The sequence below is a fragment of the Catharus ustulatus genome, chromosome 9 (assembly GCF_009819885.2).
Source record: "Catharus ustulatus isolate bCatUst1 chromosome 9, bCatUst1.pri.v2, whole genome shotgun sequence".
NCBI classification, from domain to species: domain Eukaryota; kingdom Metazoa; phylum Chordata; class Aves; order Passeriformes; family Turdidae; genus Catharus; species Catharus ustulatus.
In genome coordinates this window covers 20,108,958-20,136,681 of record NC_046229.1, presented here as the reverse complement: position 1 = coordinate 20,136,681, position 27,724 = coordinate 20,108,958, and the positions used below count along the sequence as shown (strand labels likewise).

Here is a 27,724-nt window from a genome sequence, read left to right as displayed (position 1 = left end):
TCCTTTTAACAGAGCTCTCAAAGAGTTTTTAATCATATGTTAATAAAGACAATGCTTAATTTCAACCAGTTTATTACTACAGCAGCATTAGCTACATATATAGAAGAAAAAAGCATTCAGATTTTTACCTCAATATGGATTAAAAAAATGATGGTATTAGGTCATGCAAGATGCATTCCAGTGCTCAGCAGTGTTTTACCAAAAAATAACCTTTTCCAAAATACCTGGAAATATCATATATTAGAACTGTATTCAGTGTAATCACACACAAACCTCAACATCAACATATAAAAAAACTAAGACTACCTTAAAAATTTTTCTACAATGTTTGAATAAATTATTTATATTTGGGTTCATATATTGACAATAAGGACAAAGTTAAAAGAAATGTAAAAAAATATATACTCATGGCAGCAAATACAAAGATATGCTTAACTTATAAGCAATTCTCACTGATTAAATTAATATGGCTAATTACAGTCAGAATAACGATGCGAGATTGAAGATGAGTTAATATGCCATGTCTACTCTTGGATGAAAATGTGCAGCAGAAATTCAAGAACAAGAACAAGCACTAAATGGCAAGTCAGGACAGGTTCTTTTTTCCTTCTAGAAAGAGTTGTAAGTTCAGCTAAGAAATATTTAGAAAAAGTTAAGAATTCAACTGAACATAACTTTGGACAGTAACTGAAGAAGATATGATATAAGAAGATATGATCTAATCCATTTCATGTATTTGTTGCACTTTGCCACAAATTTTTCTTTAGTAAAATTTCTTAATTCTAGCTATCTAAAAACATACAATGAGCTTACCTGGAAAGAGCTGGACTCTCTTCCTCTGGAAAATAATCAGCATTAAAAATGAAAAGAACAATTAAAACAAAGGCAAGGAAACTGCTTGAACTTTGTCACAGTAATGCACCACCTTAGGTAATGAAACATTACATATACATATGGTATAATATCATGTTATAGATAAATGTTACCTTTCTAATACACAAAAACCCCCTTACTCATTCTCACAAAACATAGATTTCAGATATGAAAGGAATGAATAATCCTCCTCAACACAATATCCAGCAAGAAACATTGTCACCAGAAGGAAAAGGAGCAACAATTCAAATTCAGAAAAGGACAATCACTTGAACACAACAGAACATGCATGGCTGATCAGGAAAAAAATTCAAATATGAAAATTACTGACAACAAAACCAGAAGAAACACAATGTTTCATTTATCAATGAAAAAAACCCCAAAATCTATTACAGTGTTTTGAATTACAGCCATAAAGATAAGTTAGAAAGACAAGAGAATTATGTACTATTAAGAGTCTGTGAGAGGCCTGTATGCACATGAAACACAAGCAAAATGAGATTGTTTTGTGGTTTTGAGGAAAAATAAAACAATAGTTACTAAAACATTGTAGTATAAAACCAAAGGTGTTACCCTGTAGAAGCTGAATCTAGAACATTAATCTATCCTTGACTTGATTGAAACAAATAAAAAGGGAGGTTTTCTTAAAGTTTGTCTAAAACAATGAAGTTGAAGAAAAACTACACAATTATCTGAATCCTTTGAGAAAATACATTTTTGGGCACTTATGGATTGCTCAAAAATACAATGTTGAAAGAAAAGTTTATCTTACTTTATTACACTCAATGTTTTTCACCACTGATCTATTTTGCTTTGAAGGTAGTCCTAAGTTCATTGCTGTTTGACTATCACATATCCCAGAGATTCTCAAATAAAACTATCAAATATCCAAGTATTCAATAAATACCAGTATACCCAATACATGTTGAGAAAGAAAAATCACATAATTCAAGTTATTGCAAATAAATACCTAGCTATAACTCCTATAACTTCATAAATATTTTAACAAAATTCTGCTAAGTATTGGTTAGTCTCCTAAATATACAGCTAAACTAACAAAACTGTTGTCTAAAAGCCAGAAAAGTAGCTCAGAAAGACAAAGGGGTTTTTTTGAAGTTTGACTCCTACAGCATTTGCTTTTAGGGCAAACTCAAAGCACATTATCCACTACTTCCCAAAGCTCTGTGCTAGCTATTCCTCTTTGGTTAGTTAATGAGTTATAGACTTAAAGTTACTTAAAAAAAATTAAAATCCAAATACAAAAGTATCTCAGTGAGAAAATGTGCATATGCTCTCCAATGCAAAGGTTACAGAAATCAGTAAGCTTTCGCCAAATCCCTTCTGTTCTCACAAAACACGTGCTACGTCCCCTTGTCCAGAGTCACACCTCAAAGAAGAGCCTTTCCTCAGCCTGCAAAAGGCTGAGGAAACACAGCTGAAAATGCAAATTCATTTTTCCTTTTCAGCAACAAGTCTATGATGAGATCTATCCTTCTGCTGGAAAACAGAACTGGACTGTCAAGTGAAAGCATGGAAGTCATTGATTTACAGATAGGAGTTACTGTTCCTTATTACAGCAGGCAGTTTTCCAAAGGTGCATGGCATCCTATTCCAAAGCAACGAGCACATATTCCTGGTCTTTCCTCTAAACAGCCTTATTGGCAAATATTGACAGGTGCACCTGAAATATTAAAACCTAGGTACATGCCACAGAGCTCCAGCCATGTGGCAATTATTTGGCTTTTTTGGTCCTTTTCTGTACAACTAGCTTTAAAGTGTTCTCAACCTGCTTCTTACATTTTTTGGAGACTTTTCTTAGGAAAGTAACCAATTATATCACTTGAACACTCCCACTACTGTGATTCATGAAATCAAAAGCATTACTGTGTAGGGCCAAACTCCAGTTGAGAGATTACTACCAACACTTCCCACCTCATTTCAGAGCTGTGAAATGCACCCAGCATTCTGCACCCAGCACTGCCGTGAGCCACTGCTCTACGCACACGTCTTACCTCAGGCTGCACTGCAGGGGGAAATGGCTAAATGTGACTTTTCAAATATTGTGCCACATTGAATATCACATATAAAAGATTCAGTATTAACACAGAATGCCTATTTATATAGTTTTGACCAACAAAGTTCCCGCTATTACAACATGCTGGGACAGATACACAGTTGACAAAGCTTAGCAAGCCGTAGGCAGAGCTCTGATATTTCTTTAATGTCTTGCTCTGATAAGACACAAACAAAACATTGATAAAATATATAATTGCCAACAGAAGATAAACATTACTTTTACTTGACTGATGTAAGTGGAATCCTTCCTTTCTCATTTACAACACTTCACTAAGAAATTTCAGAGAACTACAGAATCTCGTCAATCAGATGAGGTACTTTGGTAAACATTTTAAAACACCTCTCTCTTTCCCATTTTCTTTAGTACAAGTCAGATGTGAGAAAGAGCATGAAGGGGATGGTGGAGGGAAATAAGGAAATAAAGACATTTTTACTACTTGCCATGCTACTGGTAAGGGACTCCTGATATGTTTTATATAAATGCACCATCACAGGTGTCACACAAGTCACCCGGCAATCAACATCCACTGTGAACAGTCTCCTGAAAACCAATTATTTTTAAACAGCTTTTTTGTTTATTTGTTCCAGATTTCTTTTAGTGTTTCTGACTATATGCAAATACTTCAAGTGAAGTGTTCATAACAGTCTAATTGATCTAATTGCAGCAAGATTTCTTTGCAAAGCTTTTGTTGTTGTTGTTTGAAACAGAATAATAGCATGCTTTTATATTTACCTATTGCACAATTAATTGCTTTTTAATTGTATTTCCTATTAAAGTAATTCCACTACTAGAACAAATAGATCCAGAGAACTCATTTTGGTCTGTTGGCTCAAGGACTCCCAGAACAAAATAATAATAATTTTAAAAAAACCCACCGAAACTCTAATTAAACCATTACATAGAAATATACAGAAAAAGCCTGGAAGAGTTCATGAGTAAACAACATTTGTTTAAAAAACACCTCTGTAATAAAGTACAGTACAGTATACAGATGCCATACCATAATACCTTCAGACGGAGCTGTTACAGACAACGACAATGCCTTTAAAATGCTTATTTATGGGCTCTTTGTTTTTTTAAATCGTGGTCTAAAAAAAAACTTCAGAGGCTATTTAAAGCACAAAAACTAATTTTAAGGTTCTACCAAAATGTTGATTTATAATCAGTAAAATAACAAGAATAAACATTACATCTGAGCAAGCACCCATCATAACCCTACTCCTGCTCCCAGGTGAGCATGGTAATCTCCAACTGGTGTTCCCAGAGTTATTCCATCTGCTCCAACACCACAGGCTGATGAAGGCTGGAGTATTCCTCCCTTGGTACTTCGGTGAGAATGTTAACATTCTTACAATGTTTTATAGATGCAACAGAATTATAACATTATCATTTAATAACAGATTTCTTAAATCAGCCTTCTAAAAAAATAAAAGTATCTGATATTGGGAAAGTATCTTTCAATCATACTTCGATTTTCACAGTTTTAATAAGGAGAACCTAATTAGAACCATCACTTCAGAACTATGACGTTCAGCTCATTTCACGTAAATAGACAAACAGTTAAAAACATATTTACTAAGATTAAATAGAATTGAATCGCAAAAACATAACAATCTGACAATGTTGTCGTGTGCTCTTTCAAAGAGTGCATAGGACATATTTCTGCAGCAGTCAATAGAGTAATTCTTTTGATGCAATCTCAGTCAAAGCTGTAAACATTCCTAATTGTAGTTTCTTGGAAACTTTTGGTTCCTTTCAAGTTTTTATTAGCAAGTTGCACTGGGCATTCCCCTGACATTTCCCCCCCTCAGTTACAGACAGCATCACCCTCCACCTGTAACCCCTCTGGCTGTTCAGAACTATTCATCAGCATTTCTTCAATACATTCGGGACAGTCATCCTTCCCTTGCAGTGCACAGTGACACTTCCCACAGCCAGTGCCAGCAAGGCCCCAGCGCATGATCTCGAGGAGCAGGTTGATGAGGAAGTCTGCTATGCCTTAATGGGATTTCCTGCAGGTTTGGGATCATAACCGTATAGAAAAGTAGCTGCTATTACAAGGATGGCTCCGAGGAAAAACACACTGGATAGAACAGAGATGAAAAAAAAGGTTTGTTTTAGTTGATGCAAATTTATTTATGCAATGCAAACAAAAGAAAGGACATTTTTCTGTGAGGAAAACAGGAAGATAAATTATATGTGTCCAATTTATAAAGATCAAAATAATTTGTAGGTATTTATTTTAGAGGGATGGAGAAACTCGTAACTACAAATTAATGTATCATTATATTAACATATTCTGAAAATTCAAATTACACTTCCACGTAACAATTGCCAAAAGCAATCACATCAATCCTTTTTTTTCTTCAACTTTTACCTAAAGATGTGTGCAAAATGGAAGTCGGAGCAGAAGAAAAGCAGCTACTGTGGTTACCCACCCATTCTTAACATACTACGGACATGTTGGAGCTGTGTTTGCTTTGAAGTCCAAAGCTTATGTCAAAACAGCTTGCAAGTCAGTATAATCTAATTTCTGGCAGATACAGAAAGATTTGTCTCATGAAAACACCATAAAGGCATTTTTTCTATTGTGACATTTTGAACTTTCAAGTTGTTTTGATAGTTAAAGCCTGATAAAAAATACCCAAAGCCAGCAGACAATCTGTACACCTTTTAGAAAAGAATCATCTCACAGACATGATGTCAACAATTTCATCTTCTGAACCAAATGCTAAAAAAACTGTGCCTGTGACACAATAATCCTTCAGAGAATACATTTAGCCTATTTTGGGACATGGCCCCTTGCAACATATTCAAGCATTTAAGTACTTTATATCTATTACCCAAATCAAAACTGTTTGTTGATGTGACAGAAACAATTACACAGTTGCAGTTCAAATGCATTGTCAGTGTACAAGATTAAGTTTGATTAACTCAAATTAATCAAGTTTTATTAAAGGGGATGGCTTCAAGTTCTACATACTTGGCTCTATTTAAATTTCAACATGTTTGCAGAAGCTGTTAAGTTACTTATTAATTTTCCACTTCCACAGAAATTTTTAAAACACTTTCTACATTTGTTTTAATGGGACAAATATAATCTACTTGTAATTTAAGTTCAATGTCTTTCACTTCTTAAGCCTAAACAACTACTCCATTTCCTTTTTTGAATGTTTAAGTAAAGCCCAGAATAATAATACAGAATCACAGAATTGGTAGGGAGAGAAGGGACCACAGTATTGCAAATACATATTTTTAGATAAAAAGATGCTTCTTTGTACCAGATACAAAAGTTGTAAATAGTATTCAAAATATTTAATATTATGAGTACATGCAACATATGCAAGGAGTGCTGGTCAGTCATAAGCAAAATCCTATTCCTATATCTGGAAGTGGGATTATTAATTCTACACTCCACACAGAAATATGAACTACAAGACACAGTGTCCTCAACCCACCATGTACAAAACCTGTGGCACACAGAGCCAGCAGTCTGATCCCCAAAGTTTACTGGGGACACTTACTGGGCCTAGAAGAACAGAGCAAGCACTTCTCTCTCTTTCTCGGCTGTTGTCACTACTAAATGTGGCACTGCCTTTAGCAACAGCTCTGCCTTTGGGATTCTGAGTACCCTTGGGCAACTCAGGGCTGCAGCATCACTTCCATGGGTGCGTGACTGCAGTGACCTGTGCTAGAGCCTGCAGTGCAGGGGATGAAAGGCAGCGCAGCGGCGATGTCCCTGTGCCACCCCGCGGTGCGGGACACGGAGCAGCTCAGCCCCGTGTCCGGGGGTGCAGTGCGGGACACGGAGCAGCTCAGCCCCGTGTCGGGGGTGCAGTGCGGGACACCGAGCAGCTCAGCCCCGTGTCCGGGGGTGCAGTGCGGGACACCGAGCAGCTCAGCCCCGTGTCCGGGGGTGCAGCAGTGCGGGACACGGAGCAGCTCAGCCCCGTGCCCGGGGGTGCAGTGCGGGACACGGAGCAGCTCAGCCCCGTGTCCGGGGGTGCAGTGCGGGACACGGAGCAGCTCAGCCCCGTGCCCGGGGGTGCAGTGCGGGACACGGAGCAGCTCAGCCCCGTGTCGGGGGTGCAGTGCGGGACACGGAGCAGCTCAGCCCCGTGTCGGGGGTGCAGTGCGGGACACGGAGCAGCTCAGCCCCGTGTCCGGGGGTGCAGTGCCCGCGCGGGGCCGCAGGGGGCGCGGAGCCGCCGCGGGACCCCGAGCCAGCGGCTCCGCACCCGCCTGAAAAACTCCCTGTCAGCTACGGTTAAACTTTGATGTGCAAGCTGGACCTATATATTCTGACACTGTGGCTTGGACGGGATTTGGTTTTTTATTGATTTTCGCAGTTACATCTGGCAGGCAGTAAGTTTTCAACTATTTTTTTAAGTATACACGGAAAGTAATTCTTACCTTGTAGGGACAAAATCTTGCAGCCAGAAATAGGAGATCAATGTCGACAGTATAATAGAGAGAGAAGTCGCAAATCCCTTTAAAATGTTGTCAGCATATTTTATAACAGCAGCAATCACCAGCCCTCCAAGTGCCTGGAAAAATAGCAAGGTTTGGATTCACAAACTGATCATTTGACTGAAAGCAACTATTTTAACACCATGCACCTACTTTGGCTAAAGCTTTTGCCTACGTCGAGGAGTAATACATTTATTTTATATAAGAGATATGTACTATTGAAAATAAATATTGGAGGAGTAGCTCTTTCCCCGTTAAAGAAATTGTTGATCACATTACCACCATTAAATGAGTGGAAATGCTTGTACATTTTTAGCTACATGAGGAAGAGCATATAGAGAGATAATTTTAAACATCACAAAATAAATAATGCTTACATGCTTTTAATTTGCACAACACTTAATCACATACTTGCTATGTATTTTCCAGACTTTCATTTAGAGGTTTATGCTAATAATGACACATCAGACTTTTGACTATAGAATTCTCAGTAGCTTCAATGACACCCATTAGTTTCCCCAGTTATTTATAAAAGAGTAAATCTCAGAGTGCCTTCACAGAAACATGCAACATAAAGTCTCACCTGTAGAATCACCACCACCCAAGTAAGTTTATTGTATCCTTGAAAAAATCCATTCTTTGACAGCTGTTCTCCATCATAAATGTAAACACCCATCAGTCCAAATATGCTACCAAAAAAGCCTGAAAGTGCAAGATTGGTTTAAAAGCTTCAGGTAAAAAACACGCAAATTGCATCCTTAATGGCTGTTCTATATTTCTGCTTTTAAAATTGGACTGTCACTTGCAATACCGTCACATCCAAATGCAATCAGTTTACTGTTCTCTTTTAAAAGCTACTCTTCACACTTGGAACATGTTTTGATTTTTTCCATTAAGATATCCTTATATACTTATCTTCCATTGTTTTCTACTGGAATGGAGTGATTTTTGTTTATGGCATATAGCCAAATTCACTTAAATGTGATTTCAGTTTTCCTGAAACTAGTCATGACTGAAGGCAGAAGTCACCCTAAAACCTGGGGAGAAAAACAGGGAAAACATTCAGTGGAGGAGAAGGTCTCTGGCATAGCAGGAGCAGCAATTAGCAGATCGCCAATTCAGACAAGGATCTTTGAAATGGGATTCTCCTGAGCCAGTCTCAAACACAATTAATGTTTACTAGTAGAGACAATGTCAAAAGCTGAATCTGAGGTGAGACTGTGGAGTTTTTAATTTGTTGAGTGCAGTGTTCTTCTATCAAATGGGAAACTTCTCATAATCCCTCAAGCATCACGTCATGTAAGCAGCTACTCTGACTGATGTCTGCTCTAGTTCTGGACAGGAAAGGGGCAAAAATTTTTTCACTCCTTCTCTGGGAAAAGGTGATTTTAATCACATTTCTCTGCCTGAAAAAGGCAGAATTGTTTTGAACAAAGTAACACCTTCTGTTCGACAAGAAAAAATTCTTTTTGTAGGCAGAATTAAAAAGGTAAGTTTCATTCAGATTAAACCATTTACTTGTATTTTCCAACCAATCTGCTAAACCAGACAAATAAAATCACTTGTTCATACATCCTTATTATGACATTGGTGTGCATAAAAACCTGACTTTTTAAAAAATAAATTCTAATTTATTTTCCCATTATTTTCTATAGTTTTAATAATTCTCTATGGATATAAAATCTTGGCTGGACATCTGGGCATTTTGTCTGTGTTTTAAGAAAAGCTCTATTTCAGAGCTCTTGCTTATGAATGCCTTGCTCCTGAATAATACAATATCTGAAGTGGCTAACTACCTTGCACTTGCAGAAAGAAGATACCAACATATTTTTGAAAATGTGATTTCACATTTGATGTATTTTGGGAAAGCTATATTGTAAAAGCTGTACTTACTTTTGTATGCACCTCACATGTACTGTTTAACTGTATACATTTAGTTTCTAAAAACTTTATGAAATATGACAACATTATTTTCGAACTGAGAACAACCTCAATAATAAACACATTCTACTGAACTTCCTATTGAGACAGATTAAGTTCACTACAAAAGTAAATACAAAACTCAGGTGATCAGATTCTCACTATAATCAGACATTAATGTCTTCATATATCACTGTCCTAGTCATTCATAACCTTGAAGAGTCAGCATTTAGACACAATCTGTTCTGATCTCTTTGTTTCACAAAGCAATTACTGGAACATTCAATATATGACCAACTATCAAACTAAGTGTACATACTTCTGTGTGCTATAGAAAAATCTAACAATGTTTTAGAAGAGATTATTGATTTTTCAACAATTATTGACTCTTACTGGCAATCATTTCAGACACCTGTTGCCCATGAAAATACTTTTAGCATGGAAACTGAGAGGAGTAATAATTATAATAATAATAATAATCAGCAGCAGCTTTCCCTGGCAATGGATTTTACATTGCAGCTCCACACAAAACACCTTAAATCCTGGACCAAGCCCCAACTAGCAACTCTTCTCTCACCACAGAATTCTCTAACATAGTGTTAACATAATGTTTCCTGACGTATTCTCTACACTATACAGGAAACTTAGTTTGAATACACAGTTTCCATAAATACAAGCAGATAGTAAGGAGAGGTTTTGATTCCTTCCATTCTACTCAAAACATTATCAAAACATTATGGTCATGTAAAAATGTTATAATGTATTCAAAATTAACTTCTGCCTTTTTAACAGAAACCACTTATAATTAAAACACAGTAGTAGGAAATTAAAAGAAAAAAAGATGGCTTATTGACTAACTAACTAATTATAAAAGAAGTCACAACATCTCCTATCCTTACAGTACTGCACTACATTCTACTCGACTCAGTATACAGTTCTGAGCCACTAAATCATCTCATGACTTAACTTTACACTGCGGATTTGATCCCTAGTCCTTTCTAAGGTGCTGGAAAGGTCAAATTCTGCTCAATGCTTTCATTCAAATATGCTATAAATAGTTATTGCCTACAGGTGAAGACTAGAGGGATTCCATTGGAGAAACCAAGGCAACAGTAAGTCTTATTCCTGTTACAGGAACAAAAAGATAGCGTTGACATCGTATTTCCAACCCTCTAAACTGGACAAGATTGCTTTGAAGGGAAGGAAAACTCACTCAGGAACACAGGTCAACTGTTGCGGGGTCTGGAAGATCCAAGACTGCTTTGGGAATAGAAGGTAGTTTCTCACTGATATGTGCACAGTAAGTACAGTTATTTAAATAGTTAAGATGAAGTGGTCTTTTGCATGTGTCTCTCCCCAGTGATTATGCACAAAATTAAAAGAAACTGACCTTTTATACTGAAAAACAGTAATTAATTACCTCCACTTTATTCATAAACTAAGCGCATTTTATAGCTTGCACTTTTAATGCAAAAAGCTGCCTATGAAGGCACAAGAGAAAAAATCTGTTAATTTTAAAACATCTCAAAACACTGACTTGGAAACATATTTTAATATTCCTATATTCTCTAAAAAATAGTAGAAAAAAACCAATTGACAGTTTCTGCACAAATGTTCAGATACTCTATTAACAAAGGAAATCACGAACTAGACTGAAATCAGAAAGTAACTATTATAATTCCATCTAGCAGAGTTTGACTTTTGGTTTTAAAATAACATATATGCAGCATACAAAAATGTTGGTGGCATTTTTTACTTATACATTTATTTTACAAAATTATCTTAATGCTTCAGAATGCAATATCTCTAATAGAGAATTAAAATTAAACTTACCAAGCTGAATGTTCCTGATCCACACAGACTGCTTAGTTTCCTTTAAAATTTTCTCAAAATAAACCCCAGCAAATCCACTAGAAAAACACGCTATGAGAACTGCAATCAGGCCTACAAACTGTGATCCTGCTGAGTGCTCCTTAGCAGGTGTTGCTTGAGAGTCTGAAGGCCACTGGATGTAAAAACAGTTACACAAAATTCACTGAGGAAATCAAGTCATGAGCATCTACAAAATGCAAATTTGTTTTCCCCCTACAGTAACAGTTACTAATACAGACAATCATGTACTTGTAAAGTTTTGTATTTTGCACCATAAATACTTTTAAAGGACTGCAAAGCTACAATCTTTTTTCCTACATATTTGTAAGGAGTAAAATTGTGCCTGAACTGGGAGAATGCTCATCAATTTAAACAGCTGCAGGATTTATGTTTTATAAGCAAGAACTGCTTTTGAATCCCAGTGTGACTTATCATGGTCTTTCTCTGCCACCAACTTGTGCCAACCAACAGTTGGTTACCTTATAGGTATAAGCACAGATAGAAAACTACTTACACCAGCTGTCTTTAAGGTGGGATGAATTGTCTTTTTCATGTGCCCCTCTTTGGTGATTGTGCAGACCAGTTAAATCTTGCAATGTGTCTAAGGTAACTGAATAAAATGTAATGCCATGGACAAAAACTTTCTGAGGAGTCTGTTAAATACTGCCAGAGTGTTATTGTTCTCATTTTTCATTATTGAATTTAATCACCATATCTTTTTCCAAATCATTGTTTTAAAATAAAAATTTCTAGGATATAATAAAATCTGCTAAAAATTTTTAGAATATTTTCTTATCCCATGATCCTGCCCTCTGAAAACTATGAACTCTGGTACCTGCACTATGTAGAACTGAGGCCAATTTTGCTTTTTGAAATAGTCCAAAGTAAATTTACCATGCTGAATTCATATGACAAAGTGAACACAGCCTGTACTGACAGAGAAGATCAGTGGATTTCTAATGCCTGAAGAAAGGTGCTAATAAAAACTGCTATCATTATTACTTGCAGGTTGCTCCAGAGGCCCTGTCATATTCTACAGTAGAGCACTGGGTTGCAAAAGAGGTGTTATCTTCTGCCTTTGAACCATTACTGGTGTCCTCCAGACCTGGCCAACTGTGATTCGTAGCTCCTGACTATACTCTGGTGCTCTGGTGTGCAGCTGGTAGAATCAGAAAGCTGGATAATCAGTACAGCAACCCATGTTTCTTGAATAAACACATTAAAACCCCACAAACCACCTGCTCATATTTACCTGCACAAATGCCACTCCTGTCATCAATATTACTAGTGACAGCCACTGGTATACACCCAGTTTCTTGCTCAACATGGACACAGAAAACAATGCTGTGGTGAGAATTTTCAGCTGATATGTAACCTAGAAGAACCAGGAACAGTTACTGCCACTATGCCACAATTCACGGTTTTTTGGTTTTTTTGTTTTTTTTTTTTTTTTTTAAATTTACAGAGAATTCCAAATGTGCAATACCTGGTATGTGGCTGCATCTAGGTTTGACAATGCTACATATAGCAAGTTGTTCTGAAGAGTGTAAATTCCTGAAGGAATAGCAAGTTTAAGAGTTTCCATGGGTTTGTTAAGGATTTCATCATGTAGCACTCTGTTCAGAGTCCGTAAATTGCATTCTACCCAAAGAAACAGTAAAAGAAAGAGACATTCACTAAAAGGAAGGGAGTGGTAAAAAGAGAAACAGCAATGTTCTGTTCTTATACTGTAGCCCCTTTTTACAGCTATCACTACACCAAGACCTGAAAATACCATCTATGTTTCTTTGACTTCCACAGGCCTTGTATATTAAGGAAATATGGCTGCAGATGTCTTCCTGCAGCCTGAAATATCAGAATGAAAACAATTATTTAAAATACTTTGAGTTAAACTTACTGAAACTGTATCAATAATTTAAGATAATATATCAAAGAGTACCACCTAAAAAGCATATATTTAAAATTCTACAAAGTCATCAATATTTATGCATAGACAACAACATTTTTAAGCTATTGAAAATCACACAGAAACCAGATAAATTCCGTTTTAAATACACAAAATAAGAACTGGTGTAAATGTGAATAGAGTTTTCTTTTTTGTAATTTAAAACTATGATTCTTCCTGTAACAATGAAATTGCTTCTTCCCTTCTGTATCTGCTGTTTATCACAGGTTTCTAAATTATCATTCATGCTTTGGATACACTTAAAGCTTTTCATTTTTTCCTGCTTCTACATACAGATTTCTTAAAATGCCTGAGCAAACACAAACTTTGAGATGTTAGCATAAAATTCATTCCTGCACTCCTCAGTACCCATATTCTCTTAAGCAAATAGACAATATGATCATTGTCTTTCCAAGACTATTACACAAGGAGAAGGGAAATGCTTTGGTGTATGCCTGTACTCACATGGCTGCTTTGCAGTTGCCACTACAATACAGCATATTGATTAGGAAAATTACTTGGTGCAAAATTTGACACATACTGCTGTCTTTGTAGACTAACAGAACACAGGCCAAAATCTTCAGAAGTTCAGCAATAACTACTGCAGTAGAGGATAAGTAACGAGGTCCTTCTTCTTTCAGTGTCCGAGAATAGCGCATGGTCAACACTAAACTTGTGGTCTGAAAAACCAGGATGCCCAAGGAAAGGTACTTTAAATTGGCAGACATTTCTTCACGTGCTCCTTTCTGAAATAGAAAAAAAGAAACAAACCCAAAGGTAATATTGCAGATATTGGGAATCACAGATTTCTTTATGTAGGTGAAGGCTCAGAAGGTATTTTCAAGGTGAAAGTGTTTTCTGCAGTGGTACAGCAGAATGCCCAGCACTCCTGCTGCAATGAGCTGTTCCCAGACTGAAGAGATCTTCCCACTCTTCCACCTCTCCAAGTGTGTCACGTTGCAGTCTCTGCCTTGACAGGTGGCACTGTGTCAACAAAAGAAGGGTGAGGGTTGGGCTGCTTTACGTGAGAATGAGATGTATTCCTGGCAGTGAAGGGAGAGTTGTGGGAAAGCAGAGCTGGAGAGGAAGACATGGGATGGAGAAGCTTTAGGGTAGGCAGCACCAAACCTGTCCTGCTGATTATCCTGTTCAGAAAAAAAAATCATTGAATATAGATGACTAGATGACTGCAACTGCTTTTTCAGGCTGCATAGACTACCACAAACTTCATGTCAATAAAGCTGTACCACCCTCATCTCTACTTCCACCAAGCTGACACAGTTTTCTTAGCAATTTGTCATCATTTAAAGGATTAATTTATTGAAGAAGACTAATAGAGACAGTAATTTTCATTTTTGCAAGCACAATATATGACAAGGAAATTTTTAAAAAGCTTCTGCTACTCAGAATATCACATAATTTTTGCTATGCTTCATATAAAGAACTTCGATACACAGAAGCTAATGCTTTTTATAAAAGATTAACTTCTACTCCCTTCATTGCCCACTTATTCAAAAACAGAGCCATTTTTTATACAGCCAAAGTTAAATCAAATCAATAACTAGAAGTTTACAAGTATATTTACAAGCAAAAGAAGAGTAACAAGCCAAGACAAAGCATGCTCTCAATTTCAGAACTAGACACAGCACACTTATTGGGTGCATACGGCAGAGTTGTCTCTGTGTTTTACACCTGCAGGCACACAACTCCTGACCCATTAACTGTGCAGCTTTGGCCCCACTCCTCAAGGATGTGCTGGTACCTCTAAATACCTGTGGCTAGAACTGAAGCAGTTGCTTGCTGAATGCATTTTTCTAGCTCAAGATGCATTTCATTGCTGATTTTGTAGACATTTGGAGAGCTACACTATTCGAGTATTTCTGACTTGCCCTTATCTTGTCTCTAAGCATTTACAGATTTTCTCCAGTCAAGTATTCAAAGTCAAATTATTATCTATAAGACAATGACACTTAAAAGACATTGCAAGCAGGAGCAAATTATCAACAGTCACATAAGATATGAAGCACACACTTGTATCCTACACAATAAAATTCTTTATCTCAAAAATCTGCCGTTGTAAAAATATTTGTAAAAGCATATTAGCAAATAAGGAAGAAAAAGATGCCAGGAAGAAGAAACTGAGGAAGAAACACACAAGGTTCCATTAAGGAATTTTAATAGGAGATACTTTTGTATGAACTGTAATCCCACTTAACTTCTGAAGAAACAAATACTAAAGATGCAACTGCATGGAGCAATATGAATCAGACAGAAATATAAACTATGAAGGAGAAGAAAGCTGCAGACAATACTCAAGATTTGCTGTTTTCCATTGATTCTGGTGGAATAATCCACTTCATAAGGATGTAAACTGTGAAATTATGCATCCTAAACAACAAAACTAAGATGAACTGTTACTTGAAGTAGAACAACTTTGAAGAATAAATTTGCCGCAGCTGCGATCAAGGAGGAGAAAAAGAACAGCTCCTGCAAAGGGATGAAGAAGGGACATGCATGTTCAGAGACCGTGCTTTCTGGAGAAGTACCAGCAACACAAAGAAGACAGAGGGAGAAAAAGGTAAAGGGGAAAAAAAAAGCCCTACTCAGAGAAGATACAGAACTGAATTTCACTAAAGGGCTTGCCTATGATACTAGAGAAAACTGACTTTTATAGGAGCCAACTTGAACAAACAATTTCTTTCACTGTTTCCATCTACCTCATTTTTAGTATTCAGACTTGAAAAACTGGTCACAAAGCGCAATATGTTGTTAAGACAAAAACCACTGAATTTTATTAAATCGCACACTACAGACAAATAGGTGTTTTAATAAAATTTTTAAGTCTTTAAAACTTTAAGTTTTAAATTTTTAAGGATTTTTTGGTATTTCTTTTTGTTAATACAGTAATTTCACGAATACAAGCCGCATCATTTTCACCAAAATTTTGGTGGAAACCCGGAAGTGCGGCTAGTACTCCGGGGCGGCTAATATATTAACAATATTCTAAAAGCTGCCAACACAGAAGTGAGAGCCCGGCCAGCCCCGGCAGAGGTGGGAAAGCCTGGCAGAGGCAGAGCCAGCGGCGCGGGGGGCGGGTGGCAGAGCCCAGGCCAGCAGCATGGGGGAGCCCGGCAGAACCAGGGCTAGCAGTGCGGGGGAGCCCGGCTGCGCAGGGGAGCATGGTAGAAGCAGGAAGCCCAGCGGACGGGGCTGCCCAGCGGCATGGGGAAGCCCAGCAGAACCAGGGCCAGCAGCGTGGGGGAGCCCAGCGGCGCGGGGCCTGCAGTGCCGGCCAAGGCGAGCAAATGCGGCGGCGGTGCAGATGGTGGGGGGGGCGAGCGAGCCTGGCAGCGGCAGCACCGCCCAGCCGGCCCTGAGTGGCCCCGTCGAGCTGTAGCGCCGAGCTGGGCCACCCGGTCCCGTCAGCAACCATGAGCGGGCCGAGCCTGCCTGGCCCCGCCCCGAGCCAGTAAACCCCACTATGCCACAATTCTGTTACTAATTGGCAAATTTGTGAAAGTTGCACACAGATCCTCGCTACGAATGAAAGTGCGGCTAATATTCGGGTGCGGCTTTTTTATCGACAAAGACATCAACATTGTCGATGCACCAGAAGTGCGGCTTATACTCCATGCGGCTTGTATTCGTGACATTACTGTAGTTTTCAAAGTGCTCCTGAACAAAATACAGGTAATGGGAACACACATATCCCTTCTGCAGAACCAAATTTCTGCATTTTGTCAGCCTGTGAAATGACAAAGGGTTTTACAAATGTTCAAAATCATCAGATATCAATTCTGTAACCTTCCAAACAAGTCACATTAAAAATAATGTTCACATTAAATTTTTTTACTAAAATACAACCATCTATTTATGAAGCAGCTTCAAATGTAAGTTTTAAAGTAAATCACTAGTATGCTGTTAATGAGCAAGTACCCAAGCAATCAGCACAAAAATAAACCAACAAGCACAACACAGCGATAAGCCCATCAGAAAAGCCATAAAGAATGCTTACCACATCAACACCTTTAACTTTAGTCTTGTCTTCCTCAGTAGTCATGATAAAAAAGGGAACTTTCCCCAGACAATGTATCTCAAAAAGGCACCGGTAGCAGCAAATATTTCCTTACTGTTAAGTCACTAATGCATTTCAAAGTTTCAAAAGTTCACATAGAATGGAACCTAAGTGTCCAGCACGATAGCTGAAATAAGGGTATTTGTTAAAAGTTGTCCTGTCAGTGAACAACGTGACAGGCTTGCAGACAGCAAGTGTGTGAAGTTCCATGCTGTACTTACAAACTGGTTCACAGAGCAGGAACTAGAGTCCTGAAAGATACAAAGACCAATAACATAAGCACTCCTAAGCACAAAGGGCACCTTATCAGCTTTCTTGGTCCCTTTTTCAAAAGACCTGCTTGGCAGCTCATGGACCTTTGTGCAAACTGGGAACAATATCGAAGTTTAACAGTGGACTTTAAAACTCGGGCTGTTTTCAACTGCAATCTCACAGTAGCTTTAGATTTACAGGTGACTATCAGAGGTGTAAGTGCTCACTTGCAGCCATGAGTTCATGCTGCTCTCACAGCAACAACCTGTGCAGTCACAGAACAAATGAACTATTATCTTCAGTAACAGCCCACACCTGGATTGTCTTAAACCACAATGATACTGACATTCCCACCAGATTTCCTGTACAGAGTTACAACTTAAGTTTCTTACTGGGCTTTGGATGCACTGCTTGGTAGTCTGCAGGATACATCTGCTTGAAAAGTCAGATTTAGGTTTGCTAATTCAAAGCCTGGAAATTGAGTGGTGACATGAGCTCTGTCATTTGGACTGTATCTTACAGCGGGGTAAGGACCTGCAGCTCCCTGACTATAATACTAAATACTAAATAACTCACCTCAGGGCTCATTACTCTTCTCTTCTGTTAGTCTATGTTAAAAAAAACCAAAACAGCCCCTTCATTTTTTCAGTGTGCCATGAACACACCCTGCAGCCACATGAAGGCAGCCCTTCACATGAAGCCAAGGTGGGATTTACAGCCACGTAACATTTGGATTCAGTACACACAGGTGGATAAAATACAGATGGATTCTATGTGAAGAGTTGTTCTCCTTGAAAGTAAAAAGGAGAAGGACCCTGGAAAGGTTTTCAGAACACAAACCAAAGCAAAGCAGTCTATACAGGAAGTAATACTTTCAGCTCAAAGTACTATACTGTGCAGAGTCTGAAGAATAACTCTTCAAAGGAAGCAGTTTTTTGAAGTGGAAAATCACATATTTCCAGCTCATAATATTAAGTAAAAAATGAATATATTTCTGACTTGCAGATTTTCATTTCCCTTTGTAATACCTCCAACCCAGGCTAAAATTTAATATTTTTAATTTTATTTTTATTTAATCCCTACACTTTCCTAAAATACTGGTAAATTCTAATATTTGCAGATGAAATTAGGCCATAATCAATTTGACTTAAGAAACAGCACACCAAAACTCCTTGATAATAATCACAATTTACTACAGAGCAATAAGATTTTGGGACTTTTCTTAACTTTTAAGATTTTGTCTTTTAAAGATCTGATAGTATCAACTTCTGAGGTTTTCAGTTGCTAAGTATCTGCCGTTGCAAAATCCTGAGAAAAATTAAGGATTAGTTTAATAACTGATTCTATTCTTAACTTTGTAGAAGCATTCAAAATGAGAATTACAGGAAGTTTCAGAGAAACTTATTTGAAAAAATCCAAGCACCCAAAATTATCTGAAGAAATAGGTGACAGACAAAAAAATTGACAGTAAAAAGACTTGACAAAAATAAACCTCTACTGGCAACTATTTCTTTACTTCTCCAGCCTCTGTCACAAGTAAAGTTTAATTTAAAAAAAGAAAAATAAACTAACTAGTATCATGCTCCAAATCTTCACAATTATGTCATTACATGAATTAAATTCCTTCCAGACTAGCTGTGAAATGTTTTCACTGCTGACAGTCTTTTAGAGTAAAAAAGCCAAGTTATAGGAGTTATTTTTCTTAGGTCTTATTCCATTTTATGACTAATCAGTTCAACACTGTTCAACCAAATAAAAGGCATTTGTGTATTAGTTCAAATGCAAAGCCCAACACAGCCTCTCAAAACTGCCAAAGGCAAAGTTTAAATTTTCTGTACTACTACACCAAATTCTCCATATGGAACCTGCTGGAAAATAAAACACTGATTGAGTCTGCCTGTGTGTCATCCCATGAGTGGACACACTTCCTGGGTATTTGCTTTGAAATCAGGATAACAGATTAAAGAAACAGGATGGTGTCCTCCTATTTCTCCAATGAAATATGAACCCAGGCCTGAGGCTACACCTATACAAATACAATAAGCTGCCAACAAAGGACAGTTGGAAGGTGGGGTAAGAGCTAACTCACAGAACCTGAAGAACCTATTTTCATAAGACTTCTTTCTATGCTTTTCTTACTTTCTACATGCATTGCCCTCTTCCTTGTGCTGGATAACATGTTACACAAGTAACATGTTATTTTCTGCAACACAAGTACAGTCCTCAAAGGAAAGTTCTATCCCATAATTTATTTTTTTTAAGTGAATATAGCTTTGTATTTACCAGAAGTAGTATATAATAACACAAATACTTTAAGTATAGAAATAAATGGAAGTAAGTTGAAAACAGACCTTTAAGGTCCTTTCCAACCCAAAACATTCTACAATTTTATGACAAATATCCCACACAGTACAGAGGGTGCACAGACCTCTCCAAACTAAGTTAAGTGTGGCTGAACTGCATTCTGAAGTAGATTTTACCTACACACAAATAATTTAACTGCTGTATTTGGACTGCTATAACTTGAAAATACGTTTTTTCTCCCCTCACCACCACAAGATGAAATCTGTCATGTCACTGTAATTGTAGTAATGCACGTCCTAAATATTTCTAATAATCTGAAACCTTGTATTTCTCCCTTTAAAATGTCACTATGTTCTCCATTTTCCTCATACTGTGAACAGGTTTCTTATTTGTTCCCTCCCATAAACTATAATTGTCAGCTGTTCCTCCCCAAATAACTGGCACTTTGCAACTAAATCACTGCAAATCACTTCATCATTTTAAAACTTACCTTGCTCCTTCTTTTGTTTTCCATTTTGTTACTCCTTTTTCTTCCTGAAGACATTATAGAGTACACTAAGTACACTATGAAAAAAACCAAAACTCTGCTTCTCTTGGAGCCTGTACACTTCTTCAGAAGTGTGGTTAAAAGCAAACCCTCTAGCAAAGTTTTTTCTTTACTCTTTGAGCAGAAACTGAAGAACCAAGATTTTTTTCACATGAAGGTTTCCTTCAGGCAGTATTTCCAATTTCTATATTTATATTAAAATAAAGAAACTTAACTGGTGAAAATAATGAAAAACATAACTGCATTCAAATGATACTTTAAAGACAAGGTTATTAAGTAGAACACAGTAGATCACTGGTGGACCTTGCTCCTTGCTCCTGCAACGTCATCTTGCTCCATAGGCACAACTATATCTCATGTGCTGGTTTTTGCTGGGGTAGAATTCATTTTCTTCACAGTAGCTGGCAAGTACATGTATTTGGGATTTGTGCTGAAAAATGTTGATTACACAGGGATGCTTTCACTATTGTTGAGCAGGGATTATACTTTTCTGCCTCCCACCCCACCAGTGAGGAGGCTGGGAATGCACAAGAACTTGGGAGGAACACAGCCAGGAGAGCTGACACCAAGAGACCACAAGGATATATCCCAGACCATATGGAGTCATGCTTAGTACATAAAGCTGGAAGAAGAAGAAGGAAGGAGGGGACATTCAGAGTGATGGTGTTTGTCTTCTCATGTCACATGATGGAGCTCTGCTTTCCTGGAGATGGCTGAGCACCTGCCTGCCCATGGAATGTGGTAAAAGAATTCTTTGGTTTGCTTTGCTTGCATGTGCAGCTTTTGCTTTACTTACTAAACTGTCTGTCTTAACCTACAGGCTTTCTCACTTTTACCCTTCTGATTGTCTGCCCCATCCCACCAGGAATGAGCAAGTGTCTGTGTGGTGCTTAGTTGCCAGCTGAGGTTAAACCACAACTCTTGGCCATTTTAAAACCATGCAGATGGTTTTCAAAAATGGCAAGTGCACCCAGGTAAAGAGCAGTTACATATTAAATGGTAACTGTTAAAAATCAACCAATGATTTCTTCTCAACTTTGCTCTGAAACCTTGACTTCTGCCAAAGATAGTGGAGGCTGGATCAGTGGTTCACTGGCCATATATATCACTCAACCAGGAAATTCCATCACTGCCAAGTTAAAGGGAATGCAATTACACATTAATTATTAACTAAAGTCTCATTTCAGAAAATGCTATAAATTGCCTGGGAGTCACACAAGGTTTTCTTACATGCTGTCAGAAAACTGAGCAGAAAGGGAACCCGGGTGAGTTGTTTTATGAGCTTCCAAAGGTATTCTGTTTGTTTCTTTCTTTTGTGGGGAAAAAATAGCATTCTAAGCTACATATCAGGCAGGAAGAGTAAAGCATTGTGAATCTTAAAATTTGGGATGTGTTGCTAAGTGCTCTTTAAGCCTACTACCTTTATCCCTTATACCAAACCTAAGAATCCAGAGACCACATTTTTTTGACTAAAATTTGGTTCAATTAATATTATATAAATCACATATTGAGAATAAATATTCAGCATTCTGGAAATTCAGGCCCTCACTGTGAGAAATGTTAACACCAGCATGTCTTGTAAGATGAAGACTTCAACGCTGCCCAGTAGTGCAACAGTTCTATATTGACATAACAGTCATTAAGCCAAACTCTGCCTGCCAGCACAGAAATTTGATACAAGCTGCCTGAACTGCATCTTGTTTTCACACAGTACATACACTGTGCTCATTGTATAGATCACAGTACAGATAGATCCCAGCAGCCACATTCAGACTCTGGGAGCAAGGAGCCATTCAGTTCTCAGTTTCAGTTCAAATGCCCAACCTTCCTCCAGCACACAGGAGTGCAATGCCATGAACCAAAGGACTGCTGGAATGCAGTTCCTGCAGATGGATCAAGCCAATGAAGGAGCTTGATTTAAGGTGTTGAAAGACTGAACATTGAATTCAGCTAGGGTTCAGCTGCAGCTTACACTTATCCTATTTATGAATTACAAGTCAAGTCTGAGTGCTGGAGGCAACACAGTGTGTCAAACACCTCAGTCAAGGTGACCTACTTGGAGTAGAGTAACACAAACTAGATCCTACAGGGAAAATCAATCTGTAGGCACTGCAGTGTGCTAGTAATTACAAATAAAATGAGACAGTCCAGCAGTACTGAAGGGGTTTAAATATAAGACAAGGTTCAGAAATCCAGTGGCAAAATCCTGAGCTCCTAACCATCTGACATTATCATGCCAGATCCTGAGAAATATCAATGCCAAAATCTCTTCTCCCCTCTAGAGACATCCTCCACTGAAGTGATCCAGCTGTGCATTCTCCTGAGTTCCAGAAAAGGCACACAGCTTGCACAAGCAGCTTGAACATGGTAGGAACCAAAGTAACTGGTGAAGAATAAGCACAGGCAGCAAACAATTCAAGAACAATATGGGAGGAATAACTGTGTCTAGCAAGTCTGTCCAAAGATGTGTTGTGCTTCCTTAACACTGCCAAATCCGGAACTGTTTTAAGAGGACATGTGACTTGAATTCCACAGGTACTTAGCTCAGATGATCTCCACCTTTTTCTTGTTGTTGCAGACAGTACCATCACCAGAATAAGGAATTAGGCTGTATAGGCAGCCTGTAGGATTGCTGGAGGCAGAGTTACTCCCAACAGTACATTGCTCTAAAGAAAGCAAATTTATACTTACTAGAACCAATCTTTCCCCAAACCAGTACCTTTGCTACACATACTATTATACCAACCAGAACATCATGCATACCAAACCAATGGATCCTTATCTCTCAGAACTGTGATTTTTAATCACAAGTTCTTTTCACAATGGCTAACAATGCACAAGGGAATCATGAACTACAGTTTCCAAAGGCAGGGATTAGTGTAAATCACTTTCTCCACAACTGTCACCTCCCTCAAACTCACTCTGTAGCCTGTATTTCAACTCAGTGAGCACACTGGTAAGTCAAGTGCAGTGCCTACGGAGAGAGCCAACAGATTTCAAGATAAGCAGTCCACCACCTAATGGTAATCCTAAGATCCACTTTGTCATTCTGCACTTATGGTCTTTGAAAAGCAAAGGTTGTCTTAGATCCCAATCCTCTCGTGTAGAAACCATGAAAAATAAAACATCTCACTGTGATGCTCACTCAGTTTTAGAAAGGTTTGTTGCATACATTGTTTACATCTCAAGTAACACATACCTCTTGCTCAAAGCTGTGTCAGTTTTCTCCACCCAACCATTACTTTAAAATATTTTATCTGGAGTCCAGATCTTCCTTCCTCTCGTTTAAAACACAATTTATAGGACTTAATAAAATGAAACAACTTTGATTTGTACCTTCTGATATTTATCTTTCACCTTTCAGTTTATACCATAATATGCATTACTACATTTGTTATCTCTCTAGCCTCTGAGTTTCTGCTTAATTCATAAGTGCTGTACTGCTGGAGTGTTCCTCATTTCAAAAAATTGGTTTAAAATTATGATAACCATGCAAATACTTGCAAAATGTGCATTTCGGTGAACTTTACATGGGGCACCACATCACGCATAGCGAGCATCTTCTCACCAGAGCACCAACAAGGATTCTCAACCTCAGCAGCACTGACACGGCTCCGGCCAGATCCGTGCCCCTTCCCAACTTCACACACGGCCGCTTCCCCACAGCAACTTCAACTTCACTCTCTCCTCCCTCCTGCCCAAAGCTCTCCATTTCCAGACATTTCTCTCGGTGTCTCCTCAGTGCCAGCCTGCTCCCACAGCCCTGCTTCCCGCCCCATCCACTAACCCCGCACGCGTGCCCCCCAGGCCTCCCTCGGGTCCCCCCTCACGCACAGCCCCGCACCGCTCCCCGCGGGGCGGCCCGGCCGGGCTCTGCTCCCACCTGCGCGCCCGCCCGGCGGCCCCGCTCGCCGCTCACCGCCGGCCCAGCTCGGCTCGCTCCGGCTCCCGGTGCTTCCGGGAGCCGCGGTCCCGTCCCGCAAAGGCTCCGGCTGCAGCCGAGCCCCGCCCGCTCCGTTCCCAGGGCCGCGGCTGCAGCGAGAGCCGGAGCGGCCGGGCGGGCTCGGGGCCGGGGCCCGGGCAGGGCCTGGCGGGGGCGGCGGCGCGGGGCACGGGCGGCTCCCGGAGCCTGCAGTCCCTGCGGCACGGGCCGTGCTCCGCCGAACCGTGAGCGGGGAGCTTGGGCAGCCGCTGGCGCGAGTTTTGTATGAAACCCATCACAAGTTTATTAGAGAATGGCAGGGTTCGAATTAAGGTACGGACCTCTCAAACAGAACATTACTGTGGTGTTCGAAGAAACAAACTGTCCACCAAAATTTGAAGATCATATATAGGCGTAACTTTGTGCTTCAGTTGCAGGTTGATTTACCGGTGTTGGCAAAGGGTAGTGCTGCACATGCCAACAGGGTGAAATCCTGGCCCCGCCGAAGTTGGTAGGAGAACTCGAATGGAAACCTCTCCCACCAATTACAATTGTAAACCGTGATAGAAAAGCACGCTACTAATAATGTTAATTGTAATAGTAGGCACATGTTCAATAACACATTCATTAGAAGTGTGCTCTAGGTGAATGTGCTTTGGTGTCAGCAAACAGAAGGTGGCTCTGATTGCTCCAGAAGAGTTTGCTGCAAGGTGTGGAACTGCTCCTGAACTCAAAAATGGGCCGTGCTATCTCAGTGGGCACACTGATGTACACATCACTCATGAAATTAACTTTTCAGCTATACAAGGTATCACAGATTAGACTAAATATTTGAAGAGAGGAGTCAAGATGGTATTGGTTTTATGAATTTAATTAATTTTCTATTCCTTGCAAGGAAAAAGCCTTTATTTTTCAGCTATTTCAGTTTATCAGCCTAATGTGGAGTACATTTGACTTACATGTTTCTCTACAAAACTGTAGGTATTTGTAGTTAGATTGAATGGAGATCATAATGTCTTTGCTCTGAGCTGTTTCATTTTTCTAATGAATAAACTTGAATTAACCCAAAAAATTTTAAGTCCTGTGGAGTTTTGAAGAGGTTTTTTTTGTTTTGCAATCTCCATATTGAATTTGCATTTGATTTCAAAAGACTAAAACCAATACTCTAATACTACTTCAGCATCTTTTCTTCTGTCCCATGGAGAACTGCTTATCAGAACTGCTTCACCTTATCTTATGTGATGATTACCATGCACAGTGTTCAGTTTGCATATAGAACAATTTATTTCACCTTCTCCACTTTGGTTAATAACCAAACATTTCCTAAGTATTAACTTGTCACACCAATCGTTTCAGGTAGGTGTTCACTGTGTTCCCTATTGGAAATAAAAATAAATCATACAGGTAGGGTACAATATGCTCTCTTAAAATGATGCCTAAAACACTGATACAACTAATGATATCTACTAATGACTAAAACCAGAGGTAAACTAATGAGGGGCGTGACATATCAGCTAGACATGCAACATAACAGCCAAGTAGCATCTGCCAATTTGACTTAATGGTATTTTTTTCTTACATTACATAATCTAATAATACAGATTATAATCCGTGTTTAGGATGTCAAGTAACATTTCAGAAGTTCATATAGACCATTTTGATACAGCAGCAGAGAGAGCAAAGGCACTCAAAACACTGAATAACATCAGGAGTTGGGGAGTGGAGTGTTTCCCAGCAGAGCTCTATTAAAAAAAAAAAAAAAAAGAGAAATTTAATGAACCCATTCCTAAATAGTTCTCTTTATTGCTGTTATAAAAGCACAGAAATTTTCAAGGAAATCTTTTTCTGTTAGCCCATCTATTATGTAGACACTTCTGATGTCAAAAGATCATGTGCCACATTTATATCAACACGTTTTTCAGTGATAGGGTCAAAAGTGTAAAGCATCTACGTGATCCCACTTCTCTTCATTTTTGTTAAGACTATCTCATTTATTATGTTGCACATGTGTTCTCAAACATTTATTCAGATGTAGGAAATGTGACAGATTTCAGTTTTCTGTGACATTCATAGGAAGAAACCAGTAGAAACTACAAAGAGGAAAAGTTCTTACCACTTGACTGCCTCCTGAATAAGGTGATTGCTGAAAACAAACAAACAAATTAATTTGTAGAGGTGTTCCCAGCCAATGGTTTTGAACACAGTTTTTTCCTGTGGTCAACAAGATTTTAATAGCTTAAACCACAGCATGGTTTTAAGTTGTTCAAGAGGAAGGTTGAGCTAATATTAATACAGAATGTTCTCTTCAGACCAAATCATCCCAAAATTTCTCTACCCAGGACCCAGGTTCTTTGTTTACTAAGAGAAGAAGACTGAAGTGCTGTGATGAAAGGATTCTTACCGGTTTCCCAGAGTAGGTGCTTCCTGAGCCAGAGCCACCCTGTGAAATAATTATGGAACCATTTAATTTTGTCATAAAAGGCTGCAGTGAACAGCATCCAAAGAGCACACAGCAATCTTGAAAATATTAGTTAGTTGGATATTAGCAGGTCTGATAGTGATTTTGATTTTATCATTTTCACTGCACTTTTCCCTCTATTTTAATTGAATAGTCTCAAATAAGAACACCTATGTCCTTTTTATTGCATGAAGAGTTTCAGAGGAATGGGTCAAAGCAATGCGTCTTGTCTGAACTATAGGGTTGGAAACTGAAACAATTACCCTAATTATTAAATACGTCATTCTTATTAGAATGGCCCAAGCATGTTCCTATGAGTAACAGAGTATATCAAAACTTTGCTATGGGAGGAATAAATGCTGCCTCAAGTTTCAACAAAATATTCAAATTTTTATTGGTAATTTTTCTCATACATTTACCATTGTAACATAATTTAAAATTTCACCCTAGTTATTGTTACCTATCTTAAAACCCAATATCCCCATTTCTAATTTGGTTGCAGAATACTGAAAGAAGAATATCCTTACTGGCTTTCCTTGATGACTGCCTCCTGAGGAAGAGGAACCCTGAAAAAAGATACCTGGTTTTGACTCTAAGACTATTTGTGCTTAAATATTCTTGCTATCTGGAATTAAAGACCATGGAAGAATGAATACTGTTTTTTATCCAGTCATTCAAAAATCCCAGGCAAAATCTTACCTGAAATACAAATATTTAACATCTTTTTGTTATGGGTGCTCTTTCAAAGGTTGTATTGGACAATTTAATACAAAATTCTCAAGAAAAAAGAACCGGTTTATAGTTGTGTTTAATATATGGAATGGAAAAAAATAATAAGGTCCAATTGAACAATAATTGTCCTGGTATCAGTCTATGGTTACATCTGGGGGAAAAAAAGACACTGCCAACAAAAAAAGGAAAATTATAAGAGGCCTTTACAGCCCCTCCTTAAAGAAAACTCTAATAAGAAAACTAGTTGAAAATAAGAGTGGGTACAGAAAAAATATAT

General features: G+C 38.4%; 2 protein-coding genes across 3 annotated transcripts in view; both read right to left on the bottom strand.

Annotated features, from left to right (window-relative positions):
- SLC35A3 (solute carrier family 35 member A3) lies at positions 1 to 24,329 on the bottom strand. Of its 2 annotated transcripts, none has more exons than XM_033067782.1 (8): positions 24,219 to 24,279; positions 13,699 to 13,903; positions 12,699 to 12,853; positions 12,465 to 12,587; positions 11,174 to 11,345; positions 8,004 to 8,122; positions 7,364 to 7,497; positions 1 to 5,033 (listed from the first exon to the last, which is right to left on the bottom strand). In XM_033067782.1, the coding sequence occupies exons 2-8, from the start codon at positions 13,883 to 13,885 to the stop codon at positions 4,943 to 4,945; spliced, it is 981 nt and encodes a 326-aa protein (XP_032923673.1). In that variant the 5' UTR covers positions 13,886 to 13,903; positions 24,219 to 24,279; the 3' UTR covers positions 1 to 4,942. The 2 variants fall into 2 exon arrangements, with proteins under 2 accessions (XP_032923673.1, XP_032923674.1); XM_033067783.1 differs by having other exon boundaries at positions 3,072 to 5,033; positions 24,255 to 24,329.
- Positions 24,330 to 25,181: 852 nt separating this feature from the next.
- The window catches only part of LOC116999849 (hornerin-like), a 73,720-nt gene continuing 71,177 nt past the window's right edge, over positions 25,182 to 27,724 (bottom strand). The window contains exons 67-70 of the mRNA XM_033066861.1: positions 27,243 to 27,281; positions 26,659 to 26,697; positions 26,371 to 26,400; positions 25,182 to 25,999 (exon numbers count right to left, since the gene is read on the bottom strand). Of these exons, the coding sequence (XP_032922752.1) occupies positions 25,901 to 25,999; positions 26,371 to 26,400; positions 26,659 to 26,697; positions 27,243 to 27,281 (207 nt within the window). The 3' untranslated portion in view covers positions 25,182 to 25,900. The remainder of the gene's footprint in view (positions 26,000 to 26,370; positions 26,401 to 26,658; positions 26,698 to 27,242; positions 27,282 to 27,724) is intronic.